The 27,298-nt window shown below is 43.9% G+C and overlaps 2 protein-coding genes and 1 long non-coding RNA gene across 4 annotated transcripts; 2 read left to right on the top strand and 1 right to left on the bottom strand.

Annotated features, from left to right (window-relative positions):
• Window positions 1-2,614: 2,614 nt before the first annotated feature.
• LOC140703945 (uncharacterized) lies at window positions 2,615-6,182 on the bottom strand. Its single transcript, XR_013542605.1, has 2 exons — window positions 5,760-6,182; window positions 2,615-2,994 (listed from the first exon to the last, which is right to left on the bottom strand). It is a non-coding gene; the product is annotated as an uncharacterized LOC140703945 (long non-coding RNA).
• Window positions 6,183-7,544: 1,362 nt separating this feature from the next.
• LOC144587370 (uncharacterized) lies at window positions 7,545-14,100 on the top strand. The gene is made up of 3 exons (XM_078387781.1): window positions 7,545-7,603; window positions 8,357-8,511; window positions 12,180-14,100. Exons 2-3 carry the CDS (start codon window positions 8,391-8,393, stop codon window positions 13,679-13,681), a joined length of 1,623 nt encoding a protein of 540 aa, XP_078243907.1. The 5' UTR covers window positions 7,545-7,603; window positions 8,357-8,390; the 3' UTR covers window positions 13,682-14,100.
• A 7,386-nt stretch (window positions 14,101-21,486) lies between these two features.
• LOC144587385 (uncharacterized) lies at window positions 21,487-24,682 on the top strand. Of its 2 annotated transcripts, none has more exons than XM_078387920.1 (2): window positions 21,487-21,638; window positions 22,940-24,682. In XM_078387920.1, the coding sequence occupies exons 1-2, from the start codon at window positions 21,518-21,520 to the stop codon at window positions 23,956-23,958; spliced, it is 1,140 nt and encodes a 379-aa protein (XP_078244046.1). In that variant the 5' UTR covers window positions 21,487-21,517; the 3' UTR covers window positions 23,959-24,682. The 2 variants fall into 2 exon arrangements, with proteins under 2 accessions (XP_078244046.1, XP_078244045.1); XM_078387919.1 differs by having other exon boundaries at window positions 22,937-24,682.
• The last annotated feature ends 2,616 nt before the right edge of the window (window positions 24,683-27,298 follow it).

Raw genomic sequence — 27,298 nt, 5'->3', positions numbered from 1 at the left:
CACGATCACAGAGAGAGTGAGTTTCTATACCCCAGGAGGAATACATCATCGAGTCTCCCAAGGTCGGTCCCACATTCTGTCACCTCCATCACTTATGGACTGAGGTTGTTGTCCCAAAAAGTATGGAAGTCTTGTTCCTGAACAACACTTTAATGTAGAAAAATCATGATGTGTCTCCGTGAAGATGGAGGAAGCCGGTGACAGGGCTTAGTTTTTGAAGGAACACACAGTTTCTGTGTGTGTTATGCTCTAGATCGGGTACCTGTCAGGAAGCTACCAGACAACTAATGCCTTGTAGGTATCACAGAGCTTAACCCCTTCTAGCCCCTTCTTCTGTCTCTATGGAGAGTTATCCTCTCTGAGATGGAGCCTTCATTCCTCAGCTGGTGTGTAGACTCCTGTCCAGCTCCCTGGATTTTGCTGTTATTGGGAATGGCTCTTTGCCTCAGCCTGCTGAAAAAATGTCTCTTCAAATTGGGAGAGGTCGTGATGCACCACCTGCCCTGAGGCTGAACGCTCAGATGTCAAAGTTTCCTATCTGTTGAGGTCCATTCCTAAGGCCTTCCGATCCCACTTGCAGATGCCCTTGTATTGCAGCTGTGGTCTCCCTCTGGGGTGATTTCCCTTCACTAATTCTCCATACAGGAAATCTTTTGGAATCCAACCATCAGCCATTCTGATGTCAGAATAGCATTTTTCTCTGACATGCCTGAGCCAATGTAGACGTCGCTGTTTCAGTAATGTATACATTATTATACATTATGTATTCTTTAGCTATCAGTTGTTGAAAACATCAGAGAGTAATGTGGATGTTTTGGCTAAAGCACTAGAGATGGGCACAAGATGCTTCATTATGCTTTGGCCCAAAGCTTACTTTTAAGTAAGAATTAAAACTTTGAAGTTGACGCGGAAACAAATGGGCAGCCAATGCAATGTTGCCAGCATTGGAGAAATGTGTTGGTATTTTCTCACTCCGGTGAGAAGTCTGGCCGCCGCATTCTGCACCACCTGAAGTTCCCACATCAGCCTGAAAGGCAGCGACACTTAGCGCGTGTTACAGTTGTCTAATCTTGAGATTACAAGTGCATGCACCAAGGTAGTGAGCACCTCTGTGTAGAGGTAGGGTCGCAGCCGGGCAATCCGCCAAAGATGGAAAAAGGCAGTGCGAACTACCGAAACCACCTGTGTTTCCATGGTGAGCGCCAGGTCCAAATGTATGCCCAGGCTGCAGACCCCACTCTTCCCAGCCAAGGTGGCCCCCCCAAATGTGACAGAGTCACCCAAGCCACCTACCACGGGGGCACCCACCCTCAGAACTTCCGTCTTGTCCGGGTTCAGCCTGAGCCCTTTCTCCTGCATCCATTGCAGTATGGCCCCCAGGCAGCGCTGAAGGGACAGGACGGCATCACCTGCAGTTGGTGAAAAGGAGATGTAGAGCTGGGTGTCATTGGCATATTGATGAAACAAAGCCCCACATCCCCTGATGACCCCACCCAGCAGCCTCATATAGATGTTAAACAGCATTGGGGAGATGATTGACCCCTGTGGAACCCCACAATTGAGACTCCATGGGGCCGAGACACTCTCCCCAAGCTGTACTCTCTGGGGACGGTCCCCCAAGAAGGAACGGAGCCAGGCAAGTGCCGAGCCACCGATTCCTAACTTGGAGATCCTCCCCAGGAGGATACCGTGATCGACGGTATCAAAGGCCACTGAGATGTCAAGGAGGACTAACAGAGATGGTTTTCCCTATCAGCCTCCCTCAACAGGTCATCGTACAGGGCGACCAATAAGATACTTTTTCCTAAAATCATTATGCTAAAACTTGAGGGGTGTCTCTTACACGAAAGTAAGCTGAGATAGCTGAGGAGAGAACAAAGATCTCTCTTAGATCTCCCCAGCGACCACTTGCATCAGAGAGGCAGGTGCTCCTGTGGTCCTTTTTCATACAAGTGGGGGAGCGATGCAGGTGGGTTTGGAGGCAGGTGGCTGCTTACCTCAGTGGATGCATTATCTTCCTTGGCCCCTGTGGCTTCTCGGGACAGTGGCCCTCCTGCTGGCTGGAGGTGAGTCTCTCTGAGGAGGGATCCGGAAGCAGGATCTGAACTCAGCCCTGGGTCTGCCTGGGAGGGGAGTTGTGCCACCTGTCACTCTCCCATAGGAGAAATCTGTTGTGCGAATGAATGCCCCATTGCCTGACACGTGTCTTGTAAGCCCTTCAGCGGGAGAACCCTACTGGCTTGGCTTCCCCTTATATCTTGCCAGTTCCAGGAAGCATCACTGTCTCTGGAGACCTGGGTTCAAATCCTTCCAGGGCCAGTGTGTATCTGAGGGGCAAAGGCACCAGTAAAATTCATCTTTCAATACTTCACATACCTGGAAACCCATGTTCAGGTCACTGTAACTAAGCCGTGACACCTAATAAAGGTAAGAAGACATCGCCGCCTGTTTTTCGTTTTATTGTGCAGGAAGTTTTAGTAAAGTCAGGCCAATAAAAATATAGCAGGAGGACGTCCGAGGAAGTGGACGTCACACCACAAAATCCTACATCACTGTGATCAGGTTTAGTTTCAAATTTTGACAACTCCTCATTTTTTGCGGGAAATATTACATCTTCTTTACTTTAACCACTTCATCTTTATTGATTACATGTTGTTCAATACCGTTCATAATTGGGTCAAATAGACTTAGCTCTGGAAACGTGCCTTAACTGTCCAATACAAACTCTCTTCCCAAATCAGCTGAACTCACATGGGTGCTGGGCCAAACTACTCTGCATTGGTGGATTGCCGATGGTGTGCGCTCCTCACCGTGCAAATGGTGCCGCAGCATGGGTGCCAAGCCCAGTCCCCCTCAGGTGGAGGCGTGTTGTACCGAGAATATGGCTGGATCACTTGACATTCTCTGCCTTTGTTCTTAGGGAAGAACAACTTTATCAGGGTCTGCGTATGAAAATAATTCCAGATGTCTGTGGGACTTTTCTAGCAACGGCATCTGGAAACCACAAGAAACAACAGTGACCAGGATCTTATCACCTCTTCCCCTAAAAGTTCTCTCCAGCCAGGCTTCCACCGGAAGCTAAATAAGCTGCACTTGAAGGCTTCCAGTTATGAGGAGACCCTTAATATGAGAAGCAAGCAAACAAAACAGTGACGTGTTAGTTCCAAGGTATTTTAGAATAATGCATTCTAAACATATATAGGGCCTTGAACATAATTTATGGGTTCTGCTTATCTTGATTCAGCCTCAGATCCTTTGCTCCTTTGTAAACAATGTTCTGAAGATGGACCAGGGGCCCCCAGGAGGCCATCAGCTCCACCCTCAGACCTGGAAAAGCCACAACAGCTGTAGACTTTGTGATGAGATGGGTTTTTGAGTTAAAATCTTTTAAGGCATATGGGTTTTGTAATTAAGAAATGAGCCAGAGAGGTTCCATCTTGTTTCTTTGTATACAGTAACTTTGCTATGCTGATAGGTTGTTTTCTAGGTGAGCAGAGAGAATGTTATTCTGAAAGCCTGAGAAAGGACTCTGTGTGATTAGATGGGAATTGTTGTGACTTTATGCGAAACCACAGAAAACCCAAATAACATCTGGTGCGTATGAGAAAGAAGTCATGTGGTGCAACAGGACTGTTTGCCTAGTAACGAACTCTGATTGGATGACATCGTGGGAAGGTGCGATAAGCCCTTGCCAGTTTCTCTTGAAAAAGGAACTTTTTGCCTATGGACATTGTCTTTCAAGACCGATCCTTCAGTCATTTGTGACACATGGGACTAACCTTTACTATACTGGATTATCCTTGGACTTATGGGATTTTTCCCTAAGGACTATGCATGGACTATTTTCTATGGACTGTTCTATGGAATATTCTTTATGGACTTCTTTTCTTGGAATACTCCATATGGACTATGCTCTTGTAATTTTGTAAGGACTATGGTACATTTACTGGATTTGACTTTTCTAAGGATAATGGGAATTTTACTGAATTTTTCTTTTTAGTACAGGATTCTTGTTCTACAGGATCACTGAGGACTATAGCCTTTTTATAACCTACTTGGATTATTTTGTTTTTACTAATGATTTCCTGGACTGGAACTGTTTTTATTCTTTTTAATGGCTTTTTGTGTTTTTGTAAGGTTTTTGAACACTTTTCTATTTTTCATGTTTTCTTTGCCTCTCTACATCTTTGTAACTAAACAGCACAATGCTAGTTTATTTGTTTTGGTTTAATTTGGCTTTGATACTTAGTAACATGCTTATTCTTTAATAAAATAAAGATTATAAAACTCAATTGGTTTTCTGAACAGTACACTTGTCATAGGGTCATCTGAGAGTGCTGCCTCGGCCTAGCTTACTTAGAGTCCTGTCAGTGGTGCAAGTTAAGTCTAAGGACTATATAGCCCACTTGACCTTTTCATAATAATATCTGAGAGTACCAGGGTGTTCTTATGTGGGCAGATCTGTGAGAAGGGGTGTTGTATCATGGCTAGCTGAGATTGGACTCACTCAGCCCATTTTAGCATGTGCAAACTCCTGATTGCTCTCTGTCCAGGCTTACACGTGTTTTTGGACCCGTGTTTGCTGACAGACTTGACCATCCAAGGGGTGTAATCAGCGATGGTCGGGCAGTGTCCCAAGGCCAGATTTCAGGAGCTGGAAGGAGCTGGTCAGGGAAGGTGTCTTCTCACCTAGCCCCTCCAGGTCTAGATGTGGCCCAGATCCTCATCACATTTTCTTGCTTTGAAGGCCTTTGGGGGGGGAACTTGTACCAGGCGTAAATGTTTATCTCTCTTAGTGGCCTCAAAATCAAGACTTTGTATCCGCTGAGCCATCAGTAAGAAGACTTGTGGCACCATGAGTGAGGTCTTCCGGGGGGGGGGAGTTGTGTGTCTTGTTTCCTCCCCCATTGAACCTTTTGAGTGGGACTTTGACCATGGATTAGCATGGGGGTAGCACCTCTCCCCTTGCACTGCTGAAGCCCGAATAAAAGGAGACCTCCTGCCATTTTGGAATTGGAAGCCAGGATCCCACTAGCCCTCTCTGCAGGTGAAATGTGTCCCCAGTTCAAACCCCTTGAACACCAGCTCAGCCCAGCCTACTTGCTTCTTCCGAAACAGGTTGAGGATTTTGTCATGTTTTGAGCCCCATCCATTCTTACTTCTTTTACTTTTAGGGGCCATGGAGGAGAGTAGACCACCTGGTATTGTTTTATGTAAACAGAACTGATTTCAGGAGGAGAATAAATAGGAGTAGCACAGCAAGCGTGGCCTTCCAAGGCCTTTTAAAGGTCACCTGTGGACACCCCACTCCTCGCTAGAGGGTCTTCCATTCCCCTTAGGCTGGTGTAGCTGCATAACAGAATTGGTGCCGTTTGAGAAATAGGGTTCTGATGGTGGATTGGTTACTTGGGGTTATGGGATGTTTCTTAGGTGCCTATGCTGCTATTTTTTTAATTAAGAAAAATCAGGGGAAAGGTGATATACACAGTTATGACATGTAAACAAGATTAATTATTATTATTTTGGGGGTGGCTCTGACTTTCTCCTTGTCTTTGCACGAAAGCAACAGGAGGGCCACCAAGGGAGTGAAAGCCTCTTTCTTCCAAAGTAGCTCAAAGCGGCAGCACCTGGGCTGGCTGGGGAGGGGAATTAAGGGATCAGCTTGGAGAGGGATCGGTTACAACACCCCCATTTCCCCACCACCACCCTTTGTTCCTCCACGTGGTGACCCAGAAACAGTGGACCATTTCCAGACTTACCTTTTCTTTGGTCAGAGAATCCACCCTCCACCAATAACTGAAGAAGCCCCCTTGGAAGAGGGGAGCGGGTGCAGTCCACCTTCCGGGGCTCATGGGTTCAATTGTCCTTTCGGGATCCAGAGGAAGCAGGGCAGAGATGGTGACACAGCCAAGTGGAAGCGAACACCTGAGCTTTGATGCCAGATTAGCCTTGGGGTTAGCTGATCTTCCTTCTAGTTTCATTCATTCATTCATTCATTCATTCATTCATTCATTCATTCATTCATTCATTCATTCATTCATTCATTCATTCATTCATTCATTCAGCTTCTATTCCACTCCTATTCGTATCACAGCACTACTCTGGACGGGTTACAAATCATAAATTAGAAAATAAAAATAAAAATAGAGATATTAAAGCCAACAGCAATAACCCAACCCCCCCCCCCAGGAGGTCCGCTGAGGCCAGTGTGAAAAATCTCCCAGAAGAGCCATGTCTTTAATTGCTTCCTCAATGTAACACAATGAAAGCATTACAATCGACGTTCTCAGAAAGTGCAGGGATCAAAGTGAATCAGTGCACTACTGGGCCCACACAAGCGGATTGTGCACTATTCTGATTTTCATTCAGACAGAGTAAAATTAGCTTTAGCCCAGCCTCATGTGAACCCCAGGTGAAAGGGTATCTTCTCTCACCAGCACAAGGGGAGTGAAACCAACGGTCAGTGCAGCTGGGCCCTTCACGGATGCATCATGCAGGAAAAGGTGAATGGCCGTGACTGAAATAGAAAAGAGTGAGGAAGAACCAACGGCCTAGAAAAGGCCTGTATTCAGACTATGCTCATCTAAACATAGGAGGTCTTTTAATTCAAGCTGTTGCCATGAGGGTGAAGCAGATAACAATAACTACAACTACTACAAGAACAACAAATCCTGAAGTGAGCTAAACATACTGAGCCCAGAACATGCTGAGAACCTTCTCTGGGGCAAGGCACAGCATGCCGGTTGGTATTTGCCTACTTACCTTGGGAAACAGACAGTGACCAGAAATGAAACGTCAATGGCAATTTCCAGAGGATGGGTGAAATCCTGTTGCTTAACATCCTATGTTGGACTAGTGTGGCTCATTGAAGCAAGTGGGGATCGGGAGAGTCAACTCCTCTGTAGGGCCAATGGATTCAGATGGATCTATTTGAGTTGCTACTTGTTTTAGCAAAGGAAGTAACAACTAGAGTAAGACCACTTCAATCAATGGAACCTATGCAGTTGACTCACCAAAACCCTACTGATTCAATGGGCCTACTCTAGCACAACTTACTACACTAAGCCAAAGGATTTAAGACATTGCATGCGTTTGTGCTCTTTAATTTTTGAAATCCCCTCAAACATGGACAACTTGTGGAAGTTGAGAAAATGAATAAAAACATGAAGGTTAGTGATGAAAATATGAAAATGAAGACATCAGAGGGAAAAAAAACCCTTCTCAAATGTTTTTTTCCTTAGAAAAAAAGATCATCTTTATACCTGAATCTCTCTTTTGCTCTGAACTACAAACTCCAGACTTCCTTGCAAATCCTAAGGTAAATTTTAGCAGGTGGTTCGATTTCAAGGTGGGAATGTGGGCAGGATAAAAGGAAAAAGAGAAGAAAAGAGTTGCAATTAGTAATGAGTCACCAGCAGAAGGAAACAAAGACTTCCAGACCACCATCACCACCTTAGCCAGATATGGGGGCTGGCTTCTGCTTTGTTTCTGGCTGCTAGAAATTCTCCCACTGGGTGAGTCCTCTGTTGATTTCTTTCTCCCAAATTTTCTGCTTCTCTGTAGCTGGATTGTGAGCTTTCCTGGGCAGTTGGGCATCACTTTGGTAAGTAAGAGGAAAAAATATGGGGCTTTTGAGAGGGAATAAATGGTGAAACAGTGGACATAACTTTGCAATGGGCAAATATTGCCAGAGGCAGACGGTCTCTATGTACGACATCCTTGTGGTAGGGCTGGAGAGAGAGTTCTCTTCTAGGGATGTCTCCTTCGGATTTTCTAGGATGCCAGTTCCCAGAATTCCTGAATCTGAGATTTCTGTTTCAGAGACACACACCATGAGACACATGTATTTTCTTCATTTCTAGTAGGGCTGCTTACATCATTCATTTCCTGTTGCAATGCCTCCTGGGCGTAATCTTACAGCTCTTTTGTTTCTAGAGACCAGTGGTCTCCAACCTTGGGACTCCAGATGTTTTTGGACTTCAACTCCCAGAAATCCTGGCCACCAGAGGTGATGGTATAGACAGGGCCTTCCAAAAAGTGCAGTGCCCTGAGATTTGGGGGGCAGAAACTGGAGACCAATAGTGCAGCCTCTGAAGACTAGGCCTTCAGGTCTAGAAATTGAAGGTGTCTGAAATTGTATAGGAGGAATTCTGGGATAATTTGGGAGTTGGAGTGCAGGAAGTCCAAATGCCACATCCTTATTATTTTCTCTTAATGGGATAAGGTGGTAGCATTGTGACTTCCATCTATAAAGGGCTGAGTTCGATTCTCCCTTCAAAGGCAATGGAACTCATAACTCAGGTTAGGGCTGGTGTCCCAACTGTTACTTTAAAAAGCTTCTGCTCTTTTGTTAAAGGTGACAGATGAAGGTCGCCCTTTGATCAACACCCATGGAAGGAGAGGTGCCTCTTAAGGATGAACAGAAGGAGCTACAAGCAGGAGCCAACCAAAAAGAGGATGAGGCAGATGAAGCTCCTTTTCTCCTTTCAGCGGCTCCTCAGAATCTACAAGGTATATATATATAGAGAGAGTCTTTCTTCCAGCCCTTGGTTTCCAGTCCCCTGATCACCCTTGTTGCTCTCTTCTCAATTGGTTCCAGTTTGTTGGCATCCCTCTTAAAGTGGGGTGTCCAGAACTGGAGCCGGAACTCAAGATGAGGCCTAACCAGTGCTGAATAGAGGAGAAATAGTACTTCAAGAGGCACCTCTACACATGGAAATCACCAGATGGGCAATACCGTAATCAGATTGATTACATTCTCTGCAGCCAAAGATGGAGAAGCTCTATACAGTCAGCAAAAACAAGACCTGGAGCTGATTGTGGCTCTGATCATCAGCTTCTCATAGCAAAATTCAAGATTAAACTGAAGAGAGTAGGAAAAACCACTGGGCTAGTCAGGTATAATCAAAACCAAATCCCTTATGAATACACAGTGGAAGTGAAGAACAGATTTAAGGAACTTGATTTGGTGGACAGAGTGCCTGAAGAACTTTGAATAGAGGCTCTTAACATTGTACAGGAGGCAGCAACAAAACCATCCCAAAGAAAAGGAAACGCAAGAAAGCAAAGTGGCTGTCCGATGAGACCTTACAAATAGCAGAGAAGAGAAGGGAAACAAAATGCAAGGGAGATAGGGAAAGTTACAGAAAATGGAATGCAGACTTTCAAAGAATAGCAAGGAGAGACAAGAGGGCCCTCTTAAATGAACAATGCAAAGAAATAGAGGAAAATAATCGAAAAGGAAATACCAGAGATCTGTTCAGGAAAATTGGAGACATTAAAGGAACTATTTATCTATTTATCTATTTATCTGTTTATCTATTTATCTATTTATTTATTTAATTTATATCCCGCCTATCTAGTCGACTCAGGACCACTCTAGGCAGCTAACAAGCAGAGAATAATAAAATAAACATATATAAAACAGCATAAATAATAAGAACCTTACAAAGATAGAAAACCAGTAGAGGGGGGAAGAAAAGGAACGTCAGGAATTGTCTGGTGGGAAGGCCTGCTGGAACATCCATGTCTTTAATTGATACTTGAAAATACCCAGCGAGGGAGCCCCGCGAATCCCAGGAGGTAGATTGTTCCAGAGGCGAGGCGCCACCGCCGAGAAGGCCCGATTTCTTGTCTTCTTCTGGGCCTCCCTCTGCATTGGGCTCCTCAGCCTCACCTCCTGGCTCGCACGAGTGACACGGGTAGATCTTGGTGTGCAAAGATTAACATGATAAAGGATAAAAATGGGAGAGACCTCAGAGAAGCAGAAGAGATGGCAAGAATACACAGAGGAACTAGACAAGAAATATTTGGATATCCCGGACAACCCAGATACTGTGGTTGCTGACCTAGAGCCAGACATCCTGGAGAGTGAAGTCAAGTGGGCCTTAGAAAGCTTGTCTAACAACAAGGCCAGTGGAAGTGATGACATTTCAGTGGAGCTCTTTAAAATCTTGAAAGATGACGCTGTTAAGGTGCTACATTCAATATGCCAGCAAGTTTGGAAAACTCAACAGTGGCCAGAGGACTGGAAAAGATCAGTCTACATCCCAATCCCAAAGAAGGGCAGTGCCAAAGAATGCTCCAACTACCGTACAATTGTACTCATTTCACACGCTAGCAAGTTTATGCTCAAAATCCTCCAAGGTAGGCTTCAGCAATATGTGGACCGAGAACTCCGAGAAGTGCAAGCTGGATTCCGAAGAGGCAGAGGAACGAGAGACCAAATTGCTAACTTGCGCTGGTTTATGGAGAAAGCCAGAGAGTTCCAGAAGAATATCTACTTCTGCTTCATTGACTATGCAAAATCCTTTGACTGTGTGGACCACAGCAAACTATGGCAAGTTCTTAAAGAAATGGGAGTACCTGGGCATCTTATATATCTACTGAGAAACCTATATGTGAGACAAGAATCAACACTTAGAACTGGATATGGAACAACTGATTGGTTCAAAATTGGGAAAGGAGTACGACAAGGCTGTATATTGCCCCCCAGCTTATTTAACTTACAAGCAGAATACATCATGCGGAAGTCTGGACTGGAGAAATCCCAAGCCGGAATTAAGATTGCCGGAAGAAATATCAACAACCTCCGTTATGCAGATGATACCACTCTGATGGCAGAAAGTGAGGAGGAACTAAAGAACCTTGTAATGAGGGTGAAAGAGGAGAATGCAAAAAATGGTCTGAAACTCAACATCAAAAAAACTAAGATCATGGCCACTGGTCCCATCACCTCCTGGGAAATAGAAGGGGAAGACATGGAGGCAGTGACAAATTTTATTTTCCTGGGCTCCATGATCACTACAGATGGAGACAGCAGCCACGAAATTAAAAGATACCTGCTTCTTGGGAGGAAAGCGATGACAAATCTTGACAGCATCTTAAAAAGCAGAGACATCACCTTGCCAACAAACGTCCGAATAGTCAAAGCTATGGTTTTTCCTGTTGTGATGTATGGAAGTGAGAGCTGGACCACAAAGAAAGCAGACCGCCGAAGAATTCATGCCTTTGAATTGTGGTGCTGGAGGAGGCTCTTGAGAATCCCCTGGACTGCAAGGAGAACAAACCTATCAATTCTAAAGGAAATCAACCCTGAGTGCTCACTGGAAGGACAGATCCTGAAGCTGAGGCTCCAGTACTTTGGCCATCTCATGAGAAGACTCCTTGGAAAAAACCTTGATATTAGGAAACTGTGATGGCAAGAGGAGAAGGGGACGACCGAGGATGAGATGGTTGGACAGTGTCATCGAAGCTACCAACATGAATTTGACCCAACTCCGGGAGGCAGTGGATGATAGGAAGGCCTGGCCTGCTCTGGTCCATGGGGTCACGAAGAGTCGGACATGACTAAACGACTAAACAAAACGATTGTGAATCAGAGAAGAACTTAGCTGACATTTTGACAAAACCCCGGAATATACAGAAACACATGGAAATAACTGAAAAGTTGGGTATATGTTCTGCTCAGACCTTAAATTAGGAGGGGTGTCAAGGAAAATTACAGGCCTGAGCAGAATGGAGTGTATTAATGAGAATCCATAATGAACAGATGTGTTAAAACTAAGTCAGAATGACTCAGCAGTGCTGATGCAACTCAGGGATGATGCAACCTGTAATCTGATTGGTTCTGTATATGTATATATGTGTGAGTTGTACAGTCAGTTGTATCTTCCTGCTTGAAGATCATTTCTACATGTTATGCTGCCAGACTGCTGTAAATACTGCTGTAAATACACGTTGGTGGAGGAAATGCTACCGGAGGTTGCGTGAGTTATTTCTGGACTGCCTGGACTGCGAATTACTCTGCTAAAACTACGATTTGTGCTAAGAAACGCTAACATAATATTACAGAGCCAATTATCCATCTTGTCACTGTTCATTTGTATGTGTTTTTTTACCCTACAGTACGTGGAGAGGTTTGCAGTTATTTCATACTGTTGTTTTCAGCCCAATGGTTATCAAGATCATTTTGAATTTTGTTCCTTTCTTCCAGGGTGTTACAGTTCACTTGATACCCACTGAATCTCTTGTGCCTTTAGCTAAATCTAAAAATTTTAGGAAAGGAATATGAGAAAGATTTCTGAATACAAAGAAGGCTGATGAATGCAATAAACTTTCTTCTTTGCACCATTTCCCCCTAGATCCTCAATTCACTATTAATTCTCTCCTTCGAGCAGATGGGGCAAAAGAGAAGGAAGTAAGACTCCAGGGGACATTGCCAGAAAGAGCGGAGGATGAAAAGGAGAACTGTTGGGATGGAAATGAATCACTGAGGCAGAATCGGGAAGACCAGAGGAGAGGCAGATCTCAGAGATATCCGAGCGGCATTGCCTCTGAAGAAGAAATGGGAAAAACAACAAAAAGGAGTATCAGTGCTCTTCAACGCTCAGAGTATCAACAAAACATCCCTCTGAGGAAAAGACCAGTGAAATGTCCAACATGTCATGCCAAGATAAATCTGTGTCACTGTTTGGAGGATGGAGAAAGTTTCAGATGGAGCCCAGAAGATATAAGAGAATACACACGGGAAAAACACAAATTCTTTAGTTCTGACTTTAAAGCACCTCAATCAATGCATTCTGAAGAGAAAGTCTGTAAGTGCATAGAGTGTGGCATGAGCTTCAACAGAAGTCCAGAACTTAAAAGACATGAAAGAATACACACAGGAGAGAAAGCATACAAATGTCCTGAATGTGGACAGGCCTTCAGACGCAATTGGAATCTTCAAGTACATCAGCGAATTCATACAGGAGAGAAACCCTATAAATGCAAAGAATGTGGGAAATGTTTCAGTCATTCCTCAGCATTTAAAGTACACCAGCGCCGGCATTCAGGGGAGAAGCCATATTCTTGTAATGTTTGTGGGAAATGTTTCTGCCAGAGCAGTGATCTTCAAGTACACCAGCGAATTCATACTGGAGAGAAACCCTATAAGTGTAAAGAATGTGGGAAATGTTTCTGCCAGAGCAGTGATCTTCAAGTACACCAGAGAATTCATACCGGAGAGAAACCCTATAAGTGTAAAGAATGTGGAAAATGTTTCAGTCGTTCCTCAACTTTTAAAGTACATCAGCGCCGGCATTCAGGGGAGAAACCTTATTCTTGTAAGGAATGTGGGAAATGTTTCTGCCAGAGCAGTGATCTTCAAGTGCACCAGCGAATTCATACGGGAGAGAAAACCCATCAGTGCAATGAATGTGGGGAAAAGTTCAGCCTGAAGGCAAACCTTGTAGTACATCAACGAATTCATACAGGAGAGAAACCCTGTCAGTATGAAGAATCTAGGAAAATCTCCACAGTTGGGTCAACCTTCAGAAAACATCATGAAGGAGAGAAACCCGTTCAGTTCAAAGAATGTAAGAAGAGGTTCACCAAATACTCAAACGTCACAGTACATCAACCAATTGACTCAGGAGAAAAACTCTATACATGCAAAGAGTGTGGCAAAAAATTCAAGCAGCTCTCAGATTTTAAACTTCATCAACACTCACATTCAGGGAAGAAATTGCATCATTGTAAAGAAAGTGGGAAAAGCTTCTGTCTGAACACAGATCCTGGGGAACACAAACAAATTCATTCAGGAGAATCTCTCTATCAGTGCAAAGAATGTGGGGAAATCTTCCGCTATAGAGCCCATCGTATTAGACATCGACAGATGCACAGAGATGGAAAACTTTGAAATCCTCACAAAATTATCTCCTTAAACTACATCAACCTGTCTTGTCATGGGAAGAGACTGAAGAGAGAGGTTCATGCCACAGCTGTCAAATTATACCTTTGTGAATCTGTGAGTGCATGTAAGAGAAAAGACTTTATGGTGGCCTTAAATGTGGGAATCCCCTCCACAGAAATCTTCTTTTCCTCCAAAAGATACACAAAAGCCACATTCCTGATAGCATTTTACAACAATAAGGAGATAGTTAACAGGGGTGGTGCTGTGAGTGGACTCTTTCATGTGTTTTAAGATAATTGCCTTCTGTTCTGTGATTTTTAAAAAATATTTCAAACCTAAGGTTTTGGTGAGATACTTTTAACATGAGTCTAATTTTATCATTTTATGACAATTGCCTGGAAATTGAAATAAATATTTAGACTGGAATAAGGCCTCATTGGATGACCCATGATTATGCAAAAAGGATCCTGAGAGGATGAGTGTGGATAATTTTAACCTTATTTGCACGAAAGATCGTGAAAAAGTTTGTGTAAGTTATGGGGACCCTAAAGGGATGTTCAAGTGTATGAGATATTTAAGGAGTGGTGTCAACATTACCAAAACACACTGTTGAAAAATAAGGAAAAACCTACAAGCAGGGTTAATAATATAACACTGAAACAAGGACCTCGGAGCACTATGAAGCTTTATAACACCCCTTGGTTGTTTGAGTCTGTGGTAGTCCATCACAGCTGACATTTATTCCTGCAGGGGTTGATTCTAGTGTGAAACCAGATACCAGTCTCCCTCCCTCTCTCTCCCTCTCTCTCTCTCTCACACACACACACAAACACAAAAACACACACAGAGAGAGAGAGAGTTTCCATAGCCAAGGAGGAATACAGCATTTAGTCTCCCGAGACTGAGCCCCACATTTTGTCACCACCATCACTTATGGACTGAGGTTGTTGTCCAAAAAATATGGAAGTCTTATTCCTGTACAACACCTTAATGTTGAAAAACATGATGTGTGTCCATGAAGATGGAGGGAGCCGGTGGCAGGGCTTAGTTTTTGAAGGAACACAAAGTCTCCCTGTGTGTTATAGACCCTGTGTCCTAGACAGGGTACCTGTCAGGAAGCTAACAGATGACTAATGCCTTGTAGCTCCCACAGAATTTAGCCTCTTCTAGCCCCTTTTTCAGTCTCTATGGAGAGTTATCCTATCTGAGATGGAGCCTTCATTCCTCAGCTGATGTGTAGGCATCCTTCAGTCTCAAGAGACTATGGTAATGTGCTCTGAATAGAGATCTTGGTACAGTGTCTAGTGTGGCTGAGAAGGCCAATTCGAGAGTAACAATCCCTTCCACGCTGAAGACACATACAATCTGCCCCCTGTCCAGCTCCATGATTTTGCTGGTTTCGGGACTGCGTTTTGCCTCAGCCTGCTGAAAAAGTGTCTCTTCAAATTGGGAGATACCATGCTGCACTGCCTGCCTCCAGGTTAAACACTAAGATGTCAAGTTTTCCGATCTGTTGAGGTCCATTCCTAAGGCCTTCAGATTGCACTTGCAGATCTCCTTGTATCACAGCTGTGGTCTCCCTCTGGGGCGTTTTCCCTATACTAATTTTCCATACAGGAAATTTTTGGAATCCAACCATCAGCCATTCTCATGACATGCCTGAGCTAAAGTAGACGTCACTGTTTCAGTAATGTATACATTATTATACAATATGTATTCCTCAGCTATTTGTTGTTCAAAACATCAGAGAGTAATGTGGATGTTTTGGAAAAAGCAGTAGAACACTGTGTCTGTGTGTGCTTTCTACTTCTCCGCGCCATGGAACAGAAACGGCATTGGTCGCCCTGTGCGATGACCTGTTGAGGGAGGCCGACAGGGGCAAAATGTCTCTGCTGGTCCTCCTCGACATCTCAGCGGCCTTCGATACCATTGACCACGGTATCCTCCTGGGGAGGCTCACCGAGTTAGGAATAGGCGGCCGGGCATTTGCCTGGCTCCGTTCCTTCTTGGAGGACCGACCCCAGAGAGTCCAGCTTGGGGAGAATGTCTCGGCCCCGTGGAACCTCAATTGTGGGGTTCCACAGGGGTCAATCATCTCCCCAATGCTGTTTAACATTTACATGAGGCCGCTGGGGAGGGTCATCAGGGGGTGTGGAGCTCGGTGCCACCAATATGCTGATGACACGCAGCTCTACATCTCCTTCCTTCCAACTGCAGGAGATGCCGTTCTGTCCCTTCAGCGTTGCCTGGAGACTGTACGGGAATGGATGCAGGAGAACGGGCTGAGGCTGAACCCGGACAAGACGGAGGTACTGAGGGTGGGCGCTCCCACAGCTGGGGATTTGGGTGATTCCCTCATTTTTGGGGGCGTGACCCTGCCTGTCAGCGATGGGGTTCGCAGCTTGGGTATCCATCTGGACCCGGCGCTCACTATGGAAAACCAGGTGGCGTCTGTGGTCCGTACCGCATTTTTCCATCTTAGGCGGATAGCCCAGCTGCGACCCTACCTTGACGTGGGGGCCCTCACTACTTTGGTACATGCGCTTGTAATCTCAAGATTAGACCACTGTAATGCGCTCTACGTGGGGCTACCTTTGAGGCTGCTGCGGAAACTTCAGGTGGTGCAGAATGCTGCGGCCAGGCTACTCAGTGGAGTGAGAAGATACCAACATATCTCCCCCACTCTGGCCGCATTGCATTGGCTGCCCATCCGATTCCGCATCGACTTCAAAGTACTGATGCTTACTTATAAAGCCCTAAACGGTTTAGGACCTCAATATCTGGCGGAACGCCTCCTCCCACCAAGATCTACCCGTGTCACCCGCGCAAGCCAGGAGGTAAGGCTGAGGAGCCTGACGCCGAGAGAGGCCCGGAAGGAAAAGACCAGAAATCGGGCCTTCTCGGCGGTGGCTCCTCGCCTATGGAACAACTTGCCTCCTGAGATACGTGCGGCCCCCTCGCTGGGCACTTTTAAAAAACAACTAAAAACATTTATGTATAAGCAGGCCTTCCCAACAGCTAATTCCAACAGTTAATTCCTGACGACCTTTTCTTTTGTACTCCTATGATCTCTATTTTTGTGTATTTGTAATGGTTTTAATATTTACTATTGTGGATTGTAAGCCGCCTAGAGTGGTCGAATTTGGCCAGATAGGCGGGATAGAAATGAAATAAATAAATAAATAAATAAATTCTCCTACAACATGGCTGGCTTTCTGCAACCTGGTTCCCTCTGTATGTATTGGATCACAACTGACATTCTCCTCACCCACTGAAATTGGCGTCTCACATGGCTCGATGCCTTTTGAGTCCCTCTTGTTCTGCTGAATAAAGGTGTGACAGTTCTGGTTTGCGTTGTGAAAAGGCAAGAGAAAGACAGAGAGTGTCTTTCTCTCTGTCTCCCAGGGCTCCATGTCTGGCAACGGATACACGGCTGTGAACTTGGCAATGATGGACGCAAAGAGGGCCACTCCCAGCTCGGCTTTGACGGGAAGGATTTCCTCAGCCTGGAGACAAGGAGACTCTCACTTGGACGGCCACTGATTCCACAGCTCAGGTGACCAAGAGATGGTGGGAGGCCGACCAAGTCTGGACTGAGGGCCAGAAGAATGTCCTGGAGGGAGACTGGATCAAGTGGCTGCAGAAGTACCTGGACTACGGGAAGGAGACTCTCCTGAAGGCGGGCGAGGTTGAGAAGGAGCACAGATGTGACACGCGGCTCTTCAATAATGAAGAGGGCAGAAGGGGGAGGAAAATGGAGGCTGGAGCTGAAGATAACAGGTGTAGACTACATACACAAATTCTAGTGTGTTTCTGCAGGACTAAATAAAGATGAAGAGGGTCTGGCTCACTGAGAGGCTTCAGCAGTAGGATCTGGTAGTTTCACAATAACGTCAGGCAACACAGGCTGCAGTGAAAAATGTGGAACATTTATTTGTGCATCAAAGTAATGAACAACTGTCCTGAACGGGTAAGCGTGCTTTCTCTCCTTCTCCCAAGAGGTCTGGAAGGGGTTTCCGACCATCAAATGAAAAAGAGTTACTATAAATGTTATTCCAAGGTCCCGGTAACTCAGGGGGTGTCCATCTCTTCAAGATCATCCCCGATGGAGCATAAAGGAGGGGCACAGTCTAATCTACATTGAAATCATCCCACTGGGCACCTCTCCCCTGCTCCGTCCAATGGCTTTCAGTCGAGAAAACAAAAAATCACCAAAAATTAAGGACGCCTCAGAACAACGCCAAATTAAGTTTGCATAGGTTTCAGGAGGTGGGCTAACGATAGCAAGCATTTAAAACACTTTTCAAACAGTTTAAGGCACTTTTACAGGAGCAAAAAGGGACATCGGAAAGGGCTCTTTAATCTCCGTTTCCCTGCTTTTGAAGCTCTTTCCGATGTCCCTTTTCGCTCCTGTAAAAGTGCCTTAAACTGTTTGAACCCTGTTTTAAATGCTTGGCATCGATAGTCCAGCTTGTGAAACGTATGCAAACTTAATTTGGTGTTGTTCTGAGGCGTCCTTAATTTTTGGTGATTTTTTGTTTTTTCTCTCATGGAACTCTATTGCATTTCAATGAGAGAAAAAACAAAAAATCACCAAAAATTAAGGACGCCTCAGAACAACACCACATTAAGTTTGCATAGGTTTCAGGAGGTGGGCTAACAATAGCAAGCATTTAAAACACTTTTCAAACAGTTTAAGGCACTTTTACAGGAGCAAAAAAGGACATCGTTGTGCAAAAATTCCCCATAGGAAACATCGTTGTGTGAGGCGGCAAATTTTTCAGGAAAAGCCATCGTTGTGTGAATTTATCGTTGTGTGAGGCAATCATTGTGCAAGGCACCACTGTACCATTTTTGTACCTTTGGTACTTGCTTTGAAGAAATGGGTTTTACCCATGAAAGGTTGCAAATTGTATGTTTATAAAAGGATCACCTATTCTTTAATAAGCTAGTTCTCTGTAATACTTGATGCGCTAGAAACAACTCTTTGTGTTTTAAGTAATACACATTCTCCCTCCCTATATTAAGGGTAGTTTGCCACTTAGTATATTGGCTCTTTCTTCACCTGGTCATGACGCCCACACCAACCATCATGGGGGATGTTTCTAAATACAGATGGCATATCATGATTAGACCACATGCCCACATGCCCGAGAAAGAGTATTTCCATCCATGAATGGAAACAAGCTCGCCTTTAAGATGCTACAATATTTTAAAATATTTTTATTTTGCATTTTGAAATGTTTACAATTATTTAAAGAGATTTTATTGATTGCACTACACCCTGACATCAAAATGTAAAAACTGTCATTCAATGTGTATTCTGCTCCCATTAGTATCACAGCACTACTCTGGGCGGGTTACAACTCATAAATTAGAAAACAAAAATAAAAATAGAGATATTAAAGCCAACAGCAATAACCCAACACCCCCCCCAAAAAAAAAACAGATGGCACCGACTAATCACAGAGTGGACGGAGGAAAAGAGGGGAGGGCAGAAGAGGAGGGGAAAGAAAACAAGCGGGGGAAGGTGGTCAGCTGGGGCCAGTGTGAAAAGTCTCCCTGTAAAGCCATGTTTTTAATTACTTCCTCAAAGTTACACAATGAAAGCATTACAATCGACGTTCTCAGAAAGTGCAGGGATCAACGTGAATCGGTGCAGTAGTGGGCCCACACAAGCGGATTATGCACCACGCTGATTTTCTTTTAGCCAGAGTGAAACTAGCTTTAGCCCAGCATCATATGAACCCAGGTGAAAGGGTATCTTCTCTCACCGGCACAAGAGGAGTGAAATCCATGGTCAGTGCAGATGGGCCCTTCACAGCTGCATCATGCAGAGAAGGTGAATGGCCGCCACTGAAATAGAAAAGAGGGAGGAAGAACCAATGGCCTAGAAACGTCCTGTATTCAGATTTTGCTCATCTTAACACACTTCTACCCTTCCCTACCATGAAACCAAGCAAGGTGATGATCTGAAGAAGCAGGTGCTGCCACAAGTGGGAGTGAACATATGCAGGAGGTCTCTAATTCAACATGTTGCCATGAGGGTGAAACAGATAACAATAACTACAACTACTACAAGAACAACAACTGCCGGAGTGAGCTAAACATACTGAGCCCAGAACATGCTGAGAACCTTCTCTGGGGAAAGGCATAGCATGCTGGTTGGTATTTGCCTACTTACCTTGGGAAACAGTCTGTGACCAGAACTGAAATGTCAATCGCAATTTACAGTGGATGGCTGAAATTCTGTTGCTTTACATCATAGGTTGCACGAGTGTGGCTCGTTGAAGCAAGTGGGGATCGGGAGAGTCAACTCCTCTGTAGGGCCAATGGATTCAGATGGATCTACTTGAGTTGCTCCTTGTTTTAGCAAAGGAAGCAACAACTAGACTACTAGAGTAGGACCACTTGAATCAATGGAACTTGTCCAGTTGACTCACCAAAACCTTACTGATTCAATGGGCCTACTCTAGCACAACTTACTACACTAAGCCAAAGGATTTAAGCCATTGCGCGCGTTTGTGCTCTTTAATTTTTGAAATCCCCTCAAACATGGACAACATGTGGAAGCTGAGGAAATGAATGAATAAAGACCAGAAGGTTAGTGATAAAAATGTGAAAATGAAGACATCAGAGGAAAAAAAACCTTCTCAAATGTTTTTTCCCTTAGATAATATATTTTCTTCATACAAGAATCTCTCTTTTGCTCTGAACTACAAACTCCAGACTTCCTTGCAGAACGTAGGGTAATTCTTGACAGGTGGTTAAATTTCAAGGTGGGAATGTGGGCATGATAAAAGGAAAAAGAGAAGAGTTGCAATTAGTAATGAGTCACCAGCAGAAGGAAACACAGACTTCCAGACCACCATCAGAACCTTAGCCAGATATGGGTGCTGGCTTTTGCTCTCTTTCTGGCTGCTAGAAATTCTCCCACTGGGTGAGTCCGCTTTTGATTCCTTTCCCCCAAACTTTCTGCTTCTTTGTAGCTGGATGGTGAGCTTTCCTCGGCATTTGGGCGTCACCTTGGTAAATAAGAGAAAAATATGGGGCTTCTAAGAGAGAACAAATGGTGAAACAGAGAAGATAATTTTGCAATGGGTGAATTTTGCCAGAGGGAGACGGTCTCTATGTACCACATCCTTGTGGTGGGGCTGGAGAGAGGGTTCTCTTCTAGGGATATCCCCTTCGGAATTTTTTTGGATGCCAGTTCCCAGAATTCCTGAATCTAAGATTTCTATTTCAGAGACACAAACCTTAAGACACATGTATTTTCTTCATCTCTAGCAGGGCTTCTTGCATCATTCATTTCCTGTTGCAATGCCTCCTGGGTGTAATCTTACAGCTCTTTTGTTTCTATAGACCAGTGGTCTACAACCTTGGGCCTCCAGATGTTCTTGGACTTCAACTCCCAGAAATCCTGGCCAGCAGAGGTGATGGTATAGACACTGCCTTCCAAGAACTACCGTGCCCTGGGATTTGGGGGTCAGGAACTGGAGACCTATAGTGCAGCCTCTGAAGACTAGGCCCTGAGGTCTAGAAATTGAAGGTGTCTGAAATTGTAGACTAGGACTACCAGAAATTCCTCCAGAGGAGGAATTCTGGGATAATTTGGGGTGTTGGAGTACAGGATATCCAAATGCCACATCCTTATTATTTTCTCTTAATTGGGTAAGGTGGTAGCATCATGACTTCCATCTAAAAATAGCTGACTTAGATTCTCCCTTCGAAGGCAATGGAACTCATGACTGAGGTTAGGGCTGGTGTCCCGACTGTTACTCTAAAAAGCTTCTGCTCTGTTGTTAAAGGTGACAGATGAAGGTTCACCTTTGATCAACACCCATGGAAGGAGAGGCTTCTCTTAAGGATGAACAGAAGCAGCTACAAGTAGGAGCCAACCAAAAAGAGGATGAAGCAGATGATTATTTTTTTCCCCTTATACAGGCCCTTCGGAATCTAGAAGGTATATACAGAGAGAGAGTCTTTCCTCCTAGGGCTTGGTTTTCCAATCTCCTGATCACCCTTGTTGCTCTCTTCTCTTTTTTGTAAAAAAAGTTTATTTTAAAACAAAAAATTATTTATTTATGTATTATGTATTATGTATGATGTATTATGTATTATGTTTTTATGTATTTGTTATATTTATTTATGTGTTACATTTATTACAATTACAAGAACAAAAATACAAAAATACAAAAATATAAATGATAGTGCTGTTTGATACTACATTCTAACATGCACCCCATACTCACGGGACCCCCCTGTATAATTTTTATTGCAGATTTCTTTTCCAAAATTGTATAGATTGTTGTTTAGAGGCTTTCCCCTTTCCTTTCACTAATATAAATTCAACAAATCTACCCCAAATAACATAAAAGATGTTAGAACTTATTTCCCCTCTTTTCATCTTAAGTTCAGTAGTCAATTTACCACTTAATGCGATGTCCCATACTTCACTATATCAATCTTCTAATTTAATATAATTTTTTTTCAAACCTAGCTGTTGATATTGTTGCACTTGTCATAAAATTGTTGACCAATTCCTTCGAATAATAATCCAAATTTACATTGTCAAAATTTTAGCATTAAATTCGATATCTTTTCCAAATATATCACATATTTCCTTATAAATTAGTTTCAACAATTTCTTCACTTTTTGTTGCTCTCTTCTCAACTGGCTCCAGATTTTTGGCATCACTCTTAAAGTGCAGTGTCCAGAAACCGGAGCCGGAACTCAAGATGAGGCCTAACCAGTGCTGAATAGAGGAGAACTAGTACCTCACGGGATTGGGAGACTATCCTTGCGGAATAAAATAACATTTGCCTTTTTATGCAGCCAGCTTGCGCTCTTGGTTCATATTCTGCATATGAACTACAACAATTCCAAATTCCTTTTCACTAATAATATTACTGAGCCAAGTATCCCCCATTTTGTAACTGTTCATTTGTGGGGTTTATTTACCCTAGGTGGAGAACTTTGCCCTTATCCCTGTGAAAGTTCATTCTGTTGTTTTCAGCCCAATGATTGAGCTTATCAAGTTCTTTTTGAATTTTCTTCCTGTCTTTCAGGTTATTACGTTCACTTGATAGCCAATGAACCTCTTGTGTCTTTAGCTAAACCTAAAAATTTTAGGAAAGGAATATGAGAAAGATTTCCTGAATACAAAGCAGGTCGTTGAATGCAATAAACGTTCTTCTCTGGCACCTTTTCCCCCTTAAACCCACAAGATCTTCGATTCACTATTAATTCTCTTCTTCAAGCAGATGTGGCAAAAGAGAAGGAAGCAAGACTCCAATGGACATTGCCAGAAAGAGGGAAGGATGAAAATGAGAACTGTTGGGAAGGATACGAATCACTGAAGCAGAATCAGGCAGACCAGAGGAGAGACATATCTCACAGATATCCGAGTGGCCTTGCCTCTGAAGACAAAATGGGGGAAACAACAAACAGGAGCATCAGTGCTCTTCAAAGCTCAGAGAATCAACAAAACATCCCTCTGAGGAAAAGTCCAGTGAAATGTCCAACATGTCATGCCGAGATAAATCTGTGTCACTGTTTGGAGGATGGAGAAAGTTTCAGATGGAGCCGAGAAGATACAAGATTTCACACAGGGGAGAAACACAAATGCTTTAGTTCTGACCTTGAAGCACCTCAACCAATGCATTCTGAAGAGAAAGTCTGTAAGTGCATAGAGTGTGGCAAGAGCTTCAAGAGACGTTCAGAACTTAAAAAACATCAAAGTATACACACGGGATACAAAGCATACAAATGTCATGATTGTGGACAGGCCTTCACGTGCATTTCGAATCTTCAAGTACATCAGCGAATTCATACAGGAGAGAAACCCTATATATGCAAAGAATGTGGAAAATGTTTCAGCCATTCCTCAAATTTTAAAGTACATCAACGCCGTCATGCAGGGGAGAAACCATATTCTTGTACAGAATGTGGAAAATGTTTCTTCCAAAGCAGTGATCTTCAAGTACACCAGCGAATTCATACGGGAGAGAAACCCTATAAGTGTAAAGAATGTGGAAAATGTTTCAGTCACCCCTCAACTTTTAGAGTACATCAGCGCTCCCATTCAGGGGAGAAGCCATATTCTTGTAAAGAATGTGGGAAATTTTTCTGTCGGAGCAGTGTTCTTAAAGTACACCAGCAAATTCATACGGGAGAAAAACCCCATCAGTGCAATGAATGTGGTAAAAAGTTCACCTGGAAGTCAAATCTTGTACTACATCAACAAATTCATTCAGGAGAAAAACGCTATGTGTGCAATTAATGTGGAAAATGCTGGAGTCATTCCGCTGCTTTTAAAGTACATTAGCATTCAGGGGGGAAACCATATTTTTGTAACAAATGTGGGAAATATTTCTGCCAGAGGAGTGATCTTCAAGTACACCAGCAAATTCATACCGGAGAAAAGTCCCATCAGTGCAATGAATGTGGGGAAAAGTTCAGCCAGAAGGCAAACCGTGTAGATCCACAAATTCATATGGGAGAGAAAACCTTATCAGTATGAAGAATGTGGGAAAAGCTTCACAGTTGGGTCCTTATCTCCTTAAACCCCATCAACCTGTCTTGTCTTGAGAAGAGACTGAAGAGAGAGGTTCATGCCACAGTGAGAGCCTAGTTTTCGAATTATACCTTTATGAATCTGTGAATGCATGTAAGACAACAGACTTTATGGTGCCCTCAAATGTGAGAATCCCCTCCACGGAAATCTTCTTTTCCTCCAAAAGATACACAAAAGCCACCTTCCTGATAGCATTTTACAACAATAAGGAGATAGTTAACAGGGGTGGTGCTGTGAGTGAACTCTTTCATGTGTTTTAAGATAATTGTCAAAGGAGGATGTGATGCGTGTAATTCCCTGGCTTCTGTTCTGTGATTTTTAAAAAATATTTCACAACTAAGGTTTTGCTGAGATAGTTTTAACATGAGTCTAAATTTATCATTTTCCAAGAATTGCCTTGAAATTTAAATAAATATTTAAACTGGAATAAGGCCTCTTTGGATGAGCCATGATTATGCAGAAGGGATGCTGACAGGATGAGTGTGGATAATATTGAGCTTATTTGCACGAAAGATCATGAAAAAGTTTGTGTACGTTATGGCAACCCTAAAAGGATGTTCAAGTGTATGAGATATTGAAGGAGTGGTGTCAACATTACGAAAACACTGTTGAACAATAGGGAAAAACCTACAAGCTGGATTAATAATGACACTGAAAGAAGGACCTCGGAGCACTATGAAACTTTATAACACCCCTTGGTTGTTTGCCCTTTTCCCTAGGAATCTGAGGCTGAAGGCTAGGTATGTCTGCATGGATATTTTGCTGAGGAGTTTCTGTGTGTGTGTTTGTGTGTGTGTGTGTGTGTGTTTGTGTGTTTGTGTGTTTGTGTGTGTGTGTTTGCTGGGCTTTCTTTTGGTCTTCCTCACCGCATGGTCTAGGGCAGTGGTCCCCAACCTTGGGCCTCCAGATGTTCTTGGACTTCAGCTCCCAGAAATCCTGGCCAGCAGAGGTGGTGCTGAAGGCTTCTGGGGGAACATCTGGAGGCCCAAGGTTGGGGACCACTGGTCTAGGGGGTGGGGCTTTCTACTTTAAATGAGGGTGTCCCTGGACTGCGCGCCGTTAAAACTTTGATTTCAAACCTCCACTGCCTTGTGGCTATATCCACTCATGGAAAAGACTTCAGGAGTTAACCTAGAGGCAAAATCTGGATCTGGAGTCCCAAAGGCAGTTTGTGTCATTCTGCCAACTCCTGTGACGTTGCTGGAACAAGTTGTATTGGCTCTTGCCTTTCCAATGGACCATTTCAGCAATGTGGAGAGGGGGGATCTGCTGCTTGGGTAACAGCCTATCCTCCATATTACTTTACCCAGTCTCCATGCTCTGGAGAGAACACTCCTCAATGAGAGCATGTTACCATAGTCTCTCGAGACTGAAGGATGCCTATGCGTATGGTTGTTTGAGTCTGTGGTAGTCCGTCACAGCTGACATTTATTCCTGCAGGGGTTGATTCTAGTGTGAAACCAGATACCAGTCTCTCTCTCTCTCTCTCTCTCTCTCTCTCTCTCTCTCTCTCAGTATATTTCCATAGCCAACCATGAATACAGCATTTAGTCTCTCGAGACTGAGCCCCACATTCTGTCACCTCCATCACTTATGGACTGAGGTTGTTGTCCAAAAAATATTATTTTATTTTATTTTTATTTATTTTATTTATATCCCGCCTCTCTGGTCAGGTCAGGACCACTCTAGGCAGCTAACAACCATAAAAAGTACAATAAAAATATATAAGCAATTTAGATAATAAAAGCCATACACAGAGAAAGAGAAACTGTAGAAGAGGAAAGAAAAGGCGTCAGGAATTGTTAAGGCGTCACAAATATGGAAGTCTTGTTCTTATACCACACGTTAATGTTGAAAAACATGATGTGTTTCCATGAAGATGGAGGGAGCCGGTGGAAGCGCTTAGTTTTTCAAGGAACACACAGTCTCCGTGTGTTACACTCTAGACAGGGTACCTGTCAGGAAGCTACCGGATGACTAATGCCTTGCGGCTCCCACATAGCTTAACCCCTTCTAGCCGCTTCCTCTGTCTCTATGGAGAGTTATCCTATCTGAGATGGAGCCTTCATTCCTCAGCTGATATTTAGGCATCCTTCAGTCTCAAGAGACTATGGTAATGTGCTCTGAATAGAGATCTTGACACAGTGTTTAGTGTGGCTGAGAAGGCCAATTCGAGAGTGACAATCCCTTCCATGCTGAAGACAAATTAGATCCGTCCCCTGTCCAGCTCCCTGATTTTGCTGGTTTCGGGACTGCCTCTTTGCCTCAGCCTGGTGTCCAAGGGTCTCTTCAAACTGGGAGAGGCCATGCTGCACCGCATGCCTCCAGGCTGAACACATACAAAGCATGACAAAGCACTTCGTGCCCACCTCTAAAAGAAGACTGAGGTAGGTGACATTGCACAAGAGTTAATGTTTCTGGTGGTTTCTCATCTGCGCCAAGTCACTTCCAAAAGTTACCGTATTTTTCCATGTATAAGATGATAAAAAGGTAAAGGTTCCCCTTGACCATTTTTGTCCAGTCGTGTTCGACTCTAGGGGGCGGTGCTCATCCCCGTTTCCAAGCCATAGAGCCAGCGTTTTTGTCCGAAGACAATCTTCCGTGGTCAAATGGCCAGTGCGACTTAGACATGGAACGCCGTTACCTTTCCACCGAGATGGTCCCTATTTATCTACTCGCATTTTGCATGCTTTCGAACTGCTAGGTTGGCGGGAGCTGGGACTAGTGATGGGCGCTCACTACGCCACATGGTTTTGATCTTACAGCTGAAGATCTACAGACCTTACAGCACAGAGACTTCTGTGGTTTAACCCACAGTGCCATCACGTCCCTTGTATAAGATGCTACTTCTTCCTAAAATCATTACACTAAAACTTGAGGGCTGTTTCTTAGACAAAATTAAGCTTGTTTGTTTGGAGGTTCTAGCAGGGGAGCGCAGCTATCGTATACCCTTGACCGAAGAACGGTACACTCCTTCTATCTGGGATGGTCGTCCTCTTCCACCGAGCGCGCAGCTTCGGGAGGGACGCACATGGAGCGGTGAGGG

The sequence above is a fragment of the Pogona vitticeps genome, chromosome 2 (genome assembly GCF_051106095.1).
Source record: "Pogona vitticeps strain Pit_001003342236 chromosome 2, PviZW2.1, whole genome shotgun sequence".
Taxonomy (NCBI): Eukaryota; Metazoa; Chordata; class Lepidosauria; order Squamata; family Agamidae; genus Pogona; species Pogona vitticeps.
The sequence above is the reverse complement of the archived record's forward strand: the minus strand, read 5'-3'. Positions and strand labels throughout refer to the sequence as shown.

Coding starts and splice junctions, on each gene's coding strand:
- LOC144587370 (XM_078387781.1), top strand. CDS start 8,391: ATGGAAGGAGAGGTGCCTCTTAAGGATGAACAGAAGGAGCTACAAGCA. Junction 8,512..12,179: donor GGCTCCTCAGAATCTACAAG/GTATATATATAT, acceptor TCCTTCGAGCAG/ATGGGGCAAAAGAGAAGGAA.
- LOC144587385 (XM_078387919.1), top strand. CDS start 21,518: ATGGAAGGAGAGGCTTCTCTTAAGGATGAACAGAAGCAGCTACAAGTA. Junction 21,639..22,936: donor GGCCCTTCGGAATCTAGAAG/GTATATACAGAG, acceptor CTCTTCTTCAAG/CAGATGTGGCAAAAGAGAAG.